At 59.0% G+C, this 12,876-nt stretch overlaps 2 protein-coding genes across 7 annotated transcripts; both read right to left on the reverse strand.

The window, feature by feature from the left end:
- Window positions 1-1,262: 1,262 nt before the first annotated feature.
- Window positions 1,263-7,041, reverse strand: FANCE (FA complementation group E). 6 transcript variants are annotated; one of them, XM_056361559.1, is made up of 12 exons: window positions 7,027-7,041; window positions 6,282-6,522; window positions 5,345-5,978; window positions 5,218-5,262; window positions 4,850-4,909; window positions 4,624-4,767; window positions 4,420-4,543; window positions 3,740-3,815; window positions 3,540-3,606; window positions 3,310-3,435; window positions 3,089-3,188; window positions 1,263-2,916 (listed from the first exon to the last, which is right to left on the reverse strand). In XM_056361559.1, the coding sequence occupies exons 2-11, from the start codon at window positions 6,494-6,496 to the stop codon at window positions 3,090-3,092; spliced, it is 1,590 nt and encodes a 529-aa protein (XP_056217534.1). In that variant the 5' UTR covers window positions 6,497-6,522; window positions 7,027-7,041; the 3' UTR covers window positions 1,263-2,916; window position 3,089. The 6 variants fall into 6 exon arrangements, with proteins under 6 accessions (XP_056217534.1, XP_056217532.1, XP_056217531.1 ...); XM_056361557.1 differs by lacking the exon at window positions 7,027-7,041 and having other exon boundaries at window positions 4,624-4,740; window positions 6,282-6,823; XM_056361556.1 differs by lacking the exon at window positions 7,027-7,041 and having other exon boundaries at window positions 1,263-2,029; window positions 6,282-6,822.
- Window positions 7,042-7,545: 504 nt separating this feature from the next.
- On the reverse strand, window positions 7,546-10,557 carry LOC130159686 (E3 ubiquitin-protein ligase makorin-2-like). The gene is made up of 8 exons (XM_056361562.1): window positions 10,443-10,557; window positions 9,708-9,827; window positions 9,313-9,605; window positions 8,989-9,080; window positions 8,655-8,875; window positions 8,327-8,437; window positions 8,118-8,247; window positions 7,546-8,024 (listed from the first exon to the last, which is right to left on the reverse strand). Exons 1-8 carry the CDS (start codon window positions 10,511-10,513, stop codon window positions 7,908-7,910), a joined length of 1,155 nt encoding a protein of 384 aa, XP_056217537.1. The 5' UTR covers window positions 10,514-10,557; the 3' UTR covers window positions 7,546-7,907.
- Window positions 10,558-12,876: the final 2,319 nt, after the last annotated feature.

Here is a 12,876-nt window from a genome sequence, read left to right on the forward strand (position 1 = left end):
CATGTTATCAAGTAGTCTTCCACCAGCACGTCTAGCGTCTGCAGGGTTTGCTTCCAATTCTCCTAACGTGACTGTTATCTTACACGTATACTCCAGAGGAATCTACGGTACATGATAAGCTGCAGCCAAGAGCAAAAACAGGGCTAAGGCGGCTCTTGCCATGAGCCAGCATAATGCTTTCCAGCAGAACAGGAACCCCCCTTGAAATCTGCAAAGCCGATTCCTGCCTGACTACTGTTTCTTTGCAAAAACCACGTAGGCTGGCCCAAAACACAGCTCCCAGTACATCCAGATGAGTTGGAAGTGTAAGCTGCATACAGCACGTAGCAGCCAAGAACAGCCTGTCAAAATGAAACTGTTGCCTAAAGAAACCAGTAAGCAGTTACAAAACCAAACATCCATCAGGGAGCAGATGTACACCATGGCCAGATTTCAAACCCTTTATTGCTGCCCAGTCCACAAGGATGCCAGGGCTTCCCCAAGGGTGCTCTGGATATACACAGCACGTGTTCTCCCAGCTCTTCTTTAGCAAAGACACCAGGAAGCTGATGAGCAGGTGAATTTTGGAGACGAGTTTGTCCTTGGTCACCTTCACATGACCGACAGCTGCAGTCAAAGCACCAGGGACAATGACACCGAGGTCACTTGGTACAAGCTTTGCAGGGAAAGTGCAAAGACCACAGTCTGCTACCTAATAAAGCCAGAACAGCAGGCTCAGACCCTGATGATCAGGGCACAATTTCTATTTATGTCATATTTTGGGCAGCCCTACAATAGCTTCAATAGAGTCAACCACTAACTCACTGGTATGCAAATACATCAACAATTTGGCTCCCTGGAGGTTTCTTTCCTCCAGCTAACGTAGACTTTGAAGCCTCATCAGTCCACTGTCACCTAAAATAGCTCGAGATTCTTACCGTAGAGAAAAGAGTGCTCTCGGTGTTAAGAGCATCGCTTAATGCTTCAGTGTCATTCCTCTGGCTGGATATAAACATTAATGAGCAAACTTGAAGCAGGCACATGTCACACCTACATGTTTTAATCCATCTTCTCCCTTTGTAGATGTAAATGTATATGCATTTTTAAATAGTTCCTGAAGTATGCAATGCTTCAAAACCCCCGTTAAAACTCTAGCACTACCTCCCTCAGAGCCATCCACCCTCTCCCATCCTCATCTTTCCAGTCCTCTGACCAGAAGGTGTCCAGGTGAGGTTTCCAGTGGGTGTTTTCAAGGATAGAGGATAGAAATTTGGAAACAGTAATGCTACAGAACTACTTTTTATTAGCATATCCCTAAGCACCTCGCAGTGGGAACCATCATCATCACCGCATTGAGAACCAGAAACATGACACACACTGCAGGGCCCCTCGCAGGCCCTGGCAGAACAGGGAAAAAAAGGCAAATTTAAAGCAGAAAATTCAAGTTAACCAGCTCTTCATCTAAATCCTGTTTTCTTGCAGCCCAAGAGCTGTAAATCCCAGCAGATCAGATAAACGACCCAGCAGATCACAGCTGCACCACCCAGAAATCAGCTTAGCCACCAGAGAAACGCTGACGCGTGCAAAACATACCACTTGTGCCTTGGCTCCTTTGAGCCAGGATAAAATCACAACGGTCAATTATGCCTGGTCCACAATTATCACCTTCCAAGAGCCTCAAATTAATTTCTGTCTCCATTCAGCAACGTGTTCAGGGCAGTAAGAACTAAGGGCCTGTGAGCTGCACTGGGCAATGGTGCCTGCCAGGTGCTCCAGGCCACAACATTGGAAAAACACTTTCAAATATAAAGGTTTTGGACAAGATGATTCTTCACCTGGGCCATCGGGCTGTGAGCGAGGAGAAGGGGCGGCATGCCAGCTCGTGCAGAGCTGGAGCAGCCGCTTCAGGGAGAGCTGAGGCCGGGTAGGCATGGCGCTCCTCAGCGTGAGGAACAAGACAAGGGCGCGGGTACACGGGAAACACTGCAGCCCTGCTGCTCCGCTTTTAGCCAGGATGCAGATTTGTGTTGGTTAAAACAAGCCAGGTCACCTGCAAACCACAGCAATAAGGCACAGGAGTCAAGCTCTTCAGATTTACAAGCTACCAGGCAGGAGCCATGGCCTCGCCCAGCCCGCTCACCATGGCCAAGGGCACCTGGCAGCGAAGGGTTTCAGCATCTCCACAGCCCCCGGCCGCCCGCTGAGGGGGCACGGAGACACAAACCCCTTCTTATAACAGAACACGCAGGGAGAACAGGCACCCTCGACTCTCTGAGGGGCCCCGGCTCGCTGCAGCCCCACTTCAGGCAACGCTACCCCATTGACAATGCAAAACTAACGACTGTTTGTTTTCCCACTTAAAATAAAGCCACGTTTGGGGCACAAACCATCTTTATGTGCCTAGCCACCCCTCCCACTCATGGGCCCTGCGTGATGTGGGGGTGAGCTGGGCTGCGGGGTGCCCACGGGGCCGGAGCTGGGCGAGCTGAGCTGCCGGCCCCCCTCTGCCGCCATCTTGGGACACGCGGGGAGGCGCCATCTTGAGCGTGGCAGGGCGGGAAGGCGGGAGGCGCCATCTTGAGTGTGGCAAGGTGCCTGTGGTGGCAGACTCTCACAGCCCACAGCCAGTCCAAAGGCGGAGATGACTGGAAAGATATTCATTGTTTAACCAAGAAAACCCTCATCTTCAAGCCTGGGGGCGTGTGTGGGGCTGGGATGGCGTTGCTCAGCGATAGCCCACCTCAAACCAGGCTGGCTGAGCCTGAGGTACCTGCAAGGCCCTGGGCTGAGGCATGGGGGTTGTGTGTGCAGCAGCCCACGTTGCTGCGTCTCCATCACGCTGGTGGTGAGCCCCAGTGAGGGACTGGGCTGCAGCTACCACCACCCTGCAAGCATCCTCTGCCCAAGGAAGCTATTATCTTGCAGTTCCCTCTGGCGCTCACCTGGGAGGAGGAGACAGAAAGAGGAGAGAAATCAAGAAAAGGGGAACCCACCGCCAAACACACACTGGCACAGCTGCTGCTGGCACTCAGTTTCCCACTGCCTGGGGTAGACAAGGAATGCAGAGGCTGCCACCCCCCATGAGAGACCCCCCCAGCCCCGCATCTACCTCACCTGGCTCCTTCCAGAATGGCCTGCAGTGATTTCTTCAGGGCCGCATTGCTCTGATCCAGAGCAGCAGCCAGACTGCTCCGGTGGGCTGGGGTGACCTGGGACAGACAGAAGCAAGGAGCTCAGAGAGCTGTGCTGCCAGGAGCCCACCCGAGACCCCTGGGCCGGGCCCTGGGTCAGCTTTACCAGCTGATCTGCAGGACCCAAGCCTGGTCTTACCTGGCTTTGGTACATGGTGAGCATGGCTGTCACCAGCTTGGCATAATTCAGTGACGTGGCAAAGACTGGGGCCTGCCGGCACAGAGTCAGGACCAGGAGTTCAAAGGGCTCGGGGGGCAGCACCTCCTGGAAGAGCCACGAATGGAGAGGAGAGCTGGTCCTTGCTCTAGCGCTGCTGGAGCCAGCAAAGAAACACAGGGGGACAAGGGGGATCCTCGAGATCCCCTCACCTGCCGCTCCAGCACAGCCTGCAGCACTGGCAGGAGCTTCTCTGTCAAAGGCATCTCTAGGACTTGGCTGCAAAGGACGGTGAAGAGGAGATGTGATGCTCACACGGCCTCGCTGGTGCTCCTGAGTGGCTGGAGCCAGCCAGACCCATCAAGACAGGCACAAAAGCTGAAGCAGAGCTGTTGTCCCTGTAATCTCTTACCTTAGCACCAGTCGTACACAGTCTGGCTCCAGGCACTCCTCCACAAGCTCGCACACCAGCTTGGTCTGCTCAGCACCTGCAAGAGCGAAGAAGAGGGAGGAGAGTCTCCAGAAGCTGCCAAATCCATAGGGATGTGTCCAACTCTTCCTGGCACCCCTTCACACAGAGGTACATCCCAGTCAGGACACCCAAAAACTACTCAGGATAATCCAGCTTCCTTTGCCTGTCTGCAGCAAGGGTTTAATTAGCACCAGTCCCTAGGAAAAGGGGATGCTGCTATGGCAGGGATTCACACAGGACCCTCTTCTCATGCCAGCAGAGCCACCCTGGGGCAGTTCTGGCCCCAGCATTAGAAGCTGTCAGGAACCCTCTATTCCATGAAGGGATGGCCGCTGTCCTCTGGGGGAACTGGTGCTGAGAAACCAGCCTAGCCTCTCCTCCCTCTCCATCTCAGGCATTTGTAAACCCGTCTCCCACGCAAACTCCCAAGTGTTTCCCTGCCCAGATAAAACCAGCACCATTCCTCCATGATTCCTAACACGTTTTGGGTGATAAATGCCTCCCAGGAGACAGCACTCTACAGTTGGGGCTTCCCTTCTTGCTGGATGCAGCCCATGGCCCCTGTTCAGCTCCCCCAGCTGCTTCCAGAAGCAGCCGTGCCTCCTGCGAGCCCATCGCACCTTCCCCAGGCTCCCGTAGGACCGCAGCCACCAGGACTTCACAGAAGGGCTGGGAATACTTGGAGCAAAATGAAGCGAGGGCAGCCATGAGGTGACGGGAGGGTGGCTGGGTGAGGGACAGGACCTAGGGACAGAAAAGGCAGGAGATGGGGATGGTGGTGAGGAAAATGGGGTGCAGGAAGCCTCTGCTGCCCTCACACTTACTCGCCTGAGGAAGAGCTGCTCTGCCAAGACGGCCGCGCTGGTGTAGCTGAGGTTGGGGGTGAGAGCTAACAGCCAGCTGCAGAAACGCACCAGGAGGTGCTCCGGGCACATGGAGAGCTGGAGGAAGGAGCACAGCCCCTCAAGCTGGGGACAGCAGAAGGCACAGGGACATTAGGGACAGCAGCAGGCCCTCCATGGCAGTTGCAGCAAGGATGATGAAGCTCACCTGGCTGGGAGAGCAGCTGTTCAGGACGTACACCTCCAGCGGGATGCTCAGATCTGAGCGCTGGAGAAAAACACAGTATTGGGCAATACAACAAATAAAGCAACTCACAAAATACAGCTCCAGGGCTTTTCTCTTTCCTACCACCCCCTGCTTTGGCCAGCGCTGACCCCACAGGCCGCCCATCACATCGCACATCCCTGGGAGGCGGAGGCAAGCAGTACCTGAGCCCAGAGGAGGTGGCAGTGGGGCTTTGTATCCCCCTCCAGTCTTCCCTGTGAAAGCCACCTGTCTCCCACCCCTTCTGGAGGCCGTGGCGTGAACCCCTTTATACCATCAGCTCCAGCAGAGAGACAGGAGTAACCACTTACGTCAGACTCCTTCTGCAGCAGCATTTTCAGCCTCTGTCCATGCATCTGAGGAAAATGAGACAACGGAATAGAAACCAGACTGTAAAGGCTCCCTGGCTGGAAGGGGGAAGGAAACCCTGCCCAGTACCTGGAGAAAGGACTGGACCTCTGCTGCCAGCTCTGCCTGGGGAATCTTCCTGGGCTCCCCGGCTGCATCCTGCTCCGAGCTTTCCAGAGCAGCTCCATCCAGGTTCTGAGCAGATCCGTCCCCTGAAGGCTCCGCAGGTACCTCCTCTTCCATCCCTGCCACATCCCCAGCCTCCTGGGCTCCCGGGGGGTCAAACACCACCTCCTCCAGAAGCAACCCCTTTCCCTCTCTCTCCCTGTCCAAATCCAGGCTCTCCTCCAACACTTTCTTGTGCTTCCCATCTTGAAGCATAGTTTCAGCCACATCCCCAGCGGCACCGGGCTGCTTGCTGAAGCACCAGTTCAGTTTTCTTTGCCCCTCTGGTTTGTTCTGGGTGATTTTCTGGCACAGGCAGCTAAGCTGCTGCTGGCACACAGAAGACAAGGGAGTGGGAGGTGGGGAGCGCTCCTCTCCCCTTGGTCCCTGCTGGAGCAGATCCCCCAGTGCCCGCACCCAGGGATCCACATGGGAATCCTGCTCCACAGCCTGGAGCAGCTGGCCCAGGCAGCCCCCTGGCACCATGGCTCGCACCACGAGGAGCAGGGAGAAGAGGTTTCTCTGGCACATGACGGGAAGCAGCAGCAGCCGTGGCTTACTGGATAAAGGGAGAAAAGGGAGAGGCAGGGCGTCAGAGCAAATCCCCAACTCCTTATTGCCAACCTGCCCCACGGCGCAGGGTATAATGGGACTGGGAAGCCAGAGGAGGCAGCAAATGGCTTCACCAGCTTTTGCAGACACAAGCTGGAAGACCGGCAGGTCCCTGCTCCGATCCTGACTTCCCCTACGGACTGCTGCATCGGGGGGGAGAGGATGCACAGTGCTGAATCGGGCACTCGCCGTGCCACCCACCCCCACCCCCCCCCCAAAACACCACGTTTTGGAAACGCGGCTGACTCACAGAGCCAGGGCCTCCTCCGGCCCCTCCAGCGTGGGCTCCTCAGCACACAGGGCTGCGATGAAGGGCTGCCAGGGAAACGCCTGCCCCGCTCCCTCGTGGGCCTGGCCCCGCTGCAGCATTCGGAGGGCAGCCAGCGTCCCGGAGGAGCCGGAGGCAAGCGTGTGGAGCAGGAGGCGGCACGGCTTGTCGAAGCTCCGCAGCCAGGGGGGCTCCATCGCTGCTCCGGGGGCTTCGCAGCCGCCTGCAAGAAAATTGGGGAGCGCCTGACACGGGTCACACCGAGAGGGGCGCAGGGAGATTCCGCGCATCCAGGACCTGGCCAGCCGTGCTCCGGAGCAAACCCCACGGTCCTCCCTCACCAGCTGCAGTTTTGGGGCTGCCCTTCCCTGCTCGCAGCGGGGTCCGTGCTTACCCTCCTCACCGGGGGCGATGCAGGAGCATTCCCGGGGGCCGCAGCCAGGCCAGAGCACCGGGAGCTCCTCCAAGTCCTCCAAAACCACTTCGCTCCCAGCTCCCCACCACCAGCTCCCGGGGTGGGGGGTGGGGCGAGAAGGAACCCCCCACCCCCTCCGTCCCCCTCCTCCAGGAACAGACCAGCCCTAACCCCCCCGCCCCGGCACCCACAGCCACGCTGACCCCGTTATTATCACCGTGCCCCGGTGACCCGCTCCCGTCCGCCGGCAAACCAGGCGGGGCACAGCCAGCCGGCCGCCCGCGGGGGGGCCCGCAGCGGGCAGGCACTCACCGCGGGGACAAGGCGGCGGGGACAAGGCGGCGGGGACAAGGCGGCGGGGACAAGGCGGCGGGGACAAGGCGGCGGGGACAAGGCGGCGGGGACAAGGCGGCGGGGAGCGGAGGGCGCCCGCTGTTCCCCCCCCCGCCCCGGGGGCTGCCCGGTACCGGTGCCCCGGGACCCTCGCGCACCACCCCCGGAACAGGCGCCGCGCGCTTCCGGCCACGCCCCGCTGGAAAAGCGCGCCGAGTATGCAAATCAACCCGGCATGCAATATTTATATATTATGCAAATAAATCCTTAAAGCCAAACCCTAACATCCCCCCTGCTCCAACCCCCGCGGGGGTATCCCCTCAGCCCCCCTCCCCCCGCGGAAGGAGAGCCCCCAGGCAGCCTGATGTTACACAGTCCATTTTATTTCATTATTCCCAGATTTGGCTAAAAGCAGTTTAAAATATTCACCCCCAGCTGTCCAGCTCCCCCAGCCGCGGGCCCGTGTGCATTAAAAACCCCCACTGTCCCCCAGCCCACCACCCCAGCTCCTGTGAGGTCTCCCAGGGGTGCAGAGCACGGCTAAGGAGGTGAAGGCCGGATAAGGGGGGGCTGTGCCCCACTGCCCTGAGACCCCTGCAGCTCTGTCACCCCCAGCTCCCTGGGGGGAGCAGGGATGTGGGACCTGCTGAGCGTTCAGCCATTGGTACAGCCACATTATTTCCCCATCCCACCCCACTCCATGCCTGGACCCCCCCCCTAAACCAACACCAGCAGCAGCTAAACACATCAAAAGCAGATGCTTCCCCCTCCCAGAAAACATTTCCTCGCCACGGGAAGCCCCCGGGCCCAGGGGACACCCTGTGGCTTAGTTGGAGTCGCTGAAGTGTGTGAAGAGCATCTCATGGCCTTAACTCAAGCAGCACGTCTGTCTCCGTCAGGGCCAGGGTGAGTGCCCACTCCAGCACGCAGAGCTCCTCATCCTCATCAGAGCTCTCTGAGGGAGAAGGGCTGAACACCTGCAGCACAGGAGGGGGGATGAGGCCCGGCCTCCGGCGGTGTTACACGGCCGTGCCGTGCCCCAGCCCCCCAGCACATGCTGTCCCACTTACAGCGGGCATCCTCGGCCACCGCTGCCTGCGCTGCAGTGGCTGCCTGGCAGGCACCTCATGCAGGTAGATGCAGTCTGACTTGAACGGGCAGTGGCCAGAGTTCTGGACAAAGAACTTGCACCTGATTTTCCTGTGGGATTCAAGGCACAGTTGTGTGCGTGGCTCCTGGAGCAACACAGAGCCTGCAGCCTGCAGTGCCACACACTCACCCTGTCCGCGCCTTGAAGGTTTTGATGAGCTTCTCCTTCTCCTCCGCATCCGAGACCCAGTATTTGTTGGGGATGTAGTAACTGGAGGTGATCCGGCACTCTGGGCAGGCCCTGGGTGAAGGCAATGGGTGCAGGCGGGTGTCCCAAAAAGGGAACAAGGAACATGGGTGGTCCCACCACCACAGCCTCATCCAGCATCCCCGTCTCCATCACAAGTCCCAAGAGCCTGTTCCCACAGGAAAGTCACTCCAATCCCAAAGCTACATCACCAGACCCAAGGAAGAATTTCAGGGTGCAGAAGGGGTGGCACATCCCCGTCCCCACTCACTTGATGACCATGCTCTGGAAGTCCCGGCTGCGACGCCACTTGCGGATGCAGCCCACGCAGTACGCGTGGCTGCAGTTCGGGAGGATCCCAAAGAGCCGCTCCTCTGGCAGTGGCTTCTCATACACACGGTCCATGCAGATGCCGCACACCACGGCCTCGCTCCGAGCCCTCAGCACCGCAGTGGGGACCAGGGCTGCCGCAGCGCCCGGCTCCATCATGACCTGCAAGCAGAGCGGCACAGCATTGCAGCCCTCCAGCTCCATCACTGCCCTGGCCTAGGGGACTGATGTGGGGCGATGGGACCCCCCCAGCCACAGGAGACCCCCAAGCTTACCTTGGCAGGGTCAGTCCGTGTCACCGTCTCCACCACTGCCTCTCTGGGGTCGGAGGAGTTTGGATCCAGTCCCAGCCCTTGGGGCTGGGAGCCTGCAGGCAGGGGAGCTCTTAGAGGCGAAAAGCACATCCCACCCCATCATCGCGGCTTAGCAGTTAAGGTCCCCACCCTAAAAAAAGCTGTTAAGAGCTTTCCACAGCCCCAGGTGGGCCCTGCCCCGAGACGGAGGGAGGGGGATTGGGGTCAAGGGCAGAAACATGCACAGGATGCTCCGCTGCGACCACCCCGGTATCCTCAGCCCCCGCCGGTCCCCTGGGCACCTACCTGAAGCACCCTGAGCTCCTGCAGGGACAAATTCTCTGCTGATGGCCCCACGGGGGGCACTATCAGGTGCTGAGATGTTCTTGTCTTTCTCTTTCTCCTTAACCTCCGCGCTTGGCAACTTGAAGGGCACATGCCTCACGCTGGGGACAGGGTGGGCCGAGCTGCGCCGTGCTACCCCCCAGCCCCCGCCCCCTGCTGTGGGCACACTGCCAGGCTGCGAGCCCCAGCGGCCGGGGGGCACGGGGCCATGGCGGGTTCCCACTGGCACTGCGTCATCCTGGATGTGCTGGTAGCTGGAGGAGCCCAGGGACAGACAGAGGGTCAGCCCAGCATGACACCTCCTGGCTCCCAAGCCCATCCTCGTGGCGTCAGGCCCCCTCCTCGCCGCCCCTTACCTGCAGCACTCTCCATAGCTGCAAAACCCGCTCTGGAAGTACCTGCAGATCTGGACTGATTTTCTATCGTGAGAGAAGCGGCAGTTCTGGCCCCATCGGCAGGATCCGCGGGCAAAATTCCTGCCAGTCGGAGAAGCCACGTGGCCGGGCTCAGAGCCCCCCTCCAGCCCCGCTCCGCCGGCCACCCCACCCCCCGGGTACCAGCGGTGCCTGGATGGGGCCATATTTTCGGAGCCCCCAGGCTGGTGTCTGGGCACCGGAGCTCCCACCGAGGGCAGAGCCCAGCAGAGCGCCGGGGCTCTCCTCACCCCATCCAGCCTTATTTCCCAGCTAATTGCAAAGCAAACAAAGCCCAGGGCTGCGCCAGCCGAGGGCCACGAGCCTGGGGGCTCCCCCCGGAGCATGGAGACGAGCCAGGGGTACGGGGCAGGCTCTGGCTCCCCATGGGGGCACGGAAGGGGCAGGAGCCCTTGGCTTGGGGCTGGCAGGGAGGGGTGCCCAGCCAGCACGCTGCCAGGGACCCCCAGCTCCAGCAGGAGGGCCAGCCGGACGCACGGGCTGCGCTCCCCCCAGCCCCATAGCCTCCAGGAGAAATGGGAAATGGCAGGGGGTGGGGGGGTGGGGTTCAAAGGCATCACAAACCACTCTGCTCCCACAGCGAAAGGCTTGCAGCCCCATCTCCAGCCTACACACCCCCCCCAAGCTGCTCCCAGCCACCCCCCCACCAAGCCCTACCTGCACGGGGGTCTCAGACAGTCCCCCCGGGCCCTTAACACCCCAGATGCCACCAGCGAGCCTGGCTCCATCTCGTCCCCAGCAGACAAGAGGGCAGGGCGATCTCCAGGGCTATTTATGGCCTTGGGTGGCGTCCTGTTTTCGGCTGCGATAGCGTTAATTTTCCTCCTAGTAGCCGGTACTGTGCTGTGTTTGGGATTTAGGATGACAATAACATTGATAACACACTATGTTTTACTTGTTGCTATGTGGTGTTTACACTAGTCAAGGACTTTGCAGCTCTTCACACTACCCTGCCAGCAGGGAGGCCAGGGGGGCACAAGAAACTGGGAGGGGACACAGTTGGGACAGCTGGTCCGAACTGGCCGAAGAGATATTCTGTACCATATGATGATATATATGCTGAGTATATAAATTAGCTGGCTGGGGGCCGCTGCTCAGGGACTGGCTGGGCATCAGTCGGTGGGTGGTGAGCGACTGCATTGTGCATCCCTCGCTTTGCATGTTCTAATTCTTCTTCCTCTTCGTCTTCTTCCTATTATTACTATTACCGTCCCTTCCTTTTCTGTCCTATTAAATTGTCTTTATCTGAGCCCATGAATTTTACTTTTTTCGGGTTCTCTCCCCCGTCCCGCTGCGGGGGGAGCGAGAGGGCAGCTGCGTGGCATTTCGCTGCCTGCCGGGTTAAACCCCAGCAGATAGGGGCTGGTGGGTGCAGCTGGTGCCCACCTGGGTGATTGTCACCTGCCCGGCAGGCCCAGCACCTCAACCCTCACCCTGCTGCTGCCCCCACCCCACCTGGGACCTTCAGGGCTTTCTGTGGCCCCAGCCGCATGGGGAAGGCTGGGGCAGTGGCACAGCTTGGGGAAGTGCCAAGTGCTTGGACACCCTGACGGGGGGCAGAGAGGGCAGCCTGGCGGGCTGCAGCCGGTCCCTGCAAACCCTGGGGTGCTCAGACGCGGCCAAGAGCAGAGGCCGGTGCCAGCACACGGCTGGGCTGTCCCTGAGCCCATCCTTGCCCACCTTGGGGTGGCTACGGCCCCGCTCAGCTCATTGCCCAGCTTCACCCCGCAGCAAGGGCTACGGCAAAAATTTGGGACAGGGGGCTCTGAGGCTGGGACCCTGCTCACGACCGGCTCTTGCTGCCTTTAGGTTTGATGGCAAGAGCAGGCAGGAAAAAACACAGCAGCTACAAGACCTGGGAAGCACAGAGACCCGGGAGTCGTGGCAAATCCCTGGAAATCACAGCAAATCCAGCCTCTGATGGAAAATCATCGCTTCTGATGGAAACCCTCCCAAAGGGCAGCCCCCCAGGGGCCGAGAGAAATCCCCCAGAGAAAGGCCGGATGCAAAAAGGTTCTTAAATATTTACTTCAGATTTATTTAAAGTCAAGTCAGTTTGTGGACACTATTTATATTATTAAAAACACTTGGAGGTTTGTACTTCTAGCAAAAATATACATTTCAGTTTGAGGGTTGTTACACTGCTGAGGAGGGAAGAGCAAAAAGTTCCCCAGGTGATGAGTCCTGCATGCCGGCCACAGCAGGGGCTGCCCCTGGGGGCTTTGGAAGGACAAATCCCCCGGGCCTCGGTCCAGCACACACGCTTCTCTGGTGCCTTCCCCAAGAGGGCTTCAAAGTGCTTTAGAAACGGTAATTCATAACACCCCTGCGAGGTAGGGAGGGGAAGGGGCTGGGCGGGCAGAGGGCAGGGAAACTGAGGCACGGCAAGGAGCCGGAGAGCGGCAGCAGGGGCAGGTTTGGGACCGACCAGCCCTGCGACACGGAGGGGAAGCCCAGCACTCTTCCCCTTCGGATTTTAAAGGAATTATTGCACCAGGGAAATCTGCTACCCTGAAGAGGAGGAAAATAAAATAAAACCGACTAATTTGCTCCCACAACCCCTCCTTGGAATATCAGTATTTTAAAAAGGCTGCTCGGGACACATGGGACCACGAGCTGCAGACAGGGAAGCGCCACTTCTTAAGTCAGACACCACCACCCTGAGAGGGGACAGAGCCCTTCTCGGGTCCATCCTCTCTCCCAGAGCCCGGGGGACGCAGCCCCCCATGCGGGGGTCTGTCCCGGGCACCGGCAGCACCACGGCATCACTACAGCTGCGAGAAGTTGTGAGGTAAAGTCCCCAAACAGCCCTGGGTTCGGGCAGGCCTGGAGCCTGGAGCTGTCCCTGCACTCGGGACAGCGGCAGGGGACAGGGCAGCTGCCCTGACACGGCTGCACTCGCCGGGAAGCTCCTGCTCACCTCGAGCATCCCACCCTCTCCCTCTCCTTTTCTGAATACTTGGCATTGACGCTGTGTTTTACAGCTGCAAAGCACTTTGCAACCGATGCGCTAATTAATCCTCCTGCTCCCCCTCTGAGCAGAGACAATCCAGCTCTTTCACAGAGGGGAAACTGAGGCAGGGCAGTTGAC

Source organism: Falco biarmicus, chromosome 16, assembly GCF_023638135.1.
Source record: "Falco biarmicus isolate bFalBia1 chromosome 16, bFalBia1.pri, whole genome shotgun sequence".
In the NCBI taxonomy this organism is placed as follows: Eukaryota; Metazoa; Chordata; class Aves; order Falconiformes; family Falconidae; genus Falco; species Falco biarmicus.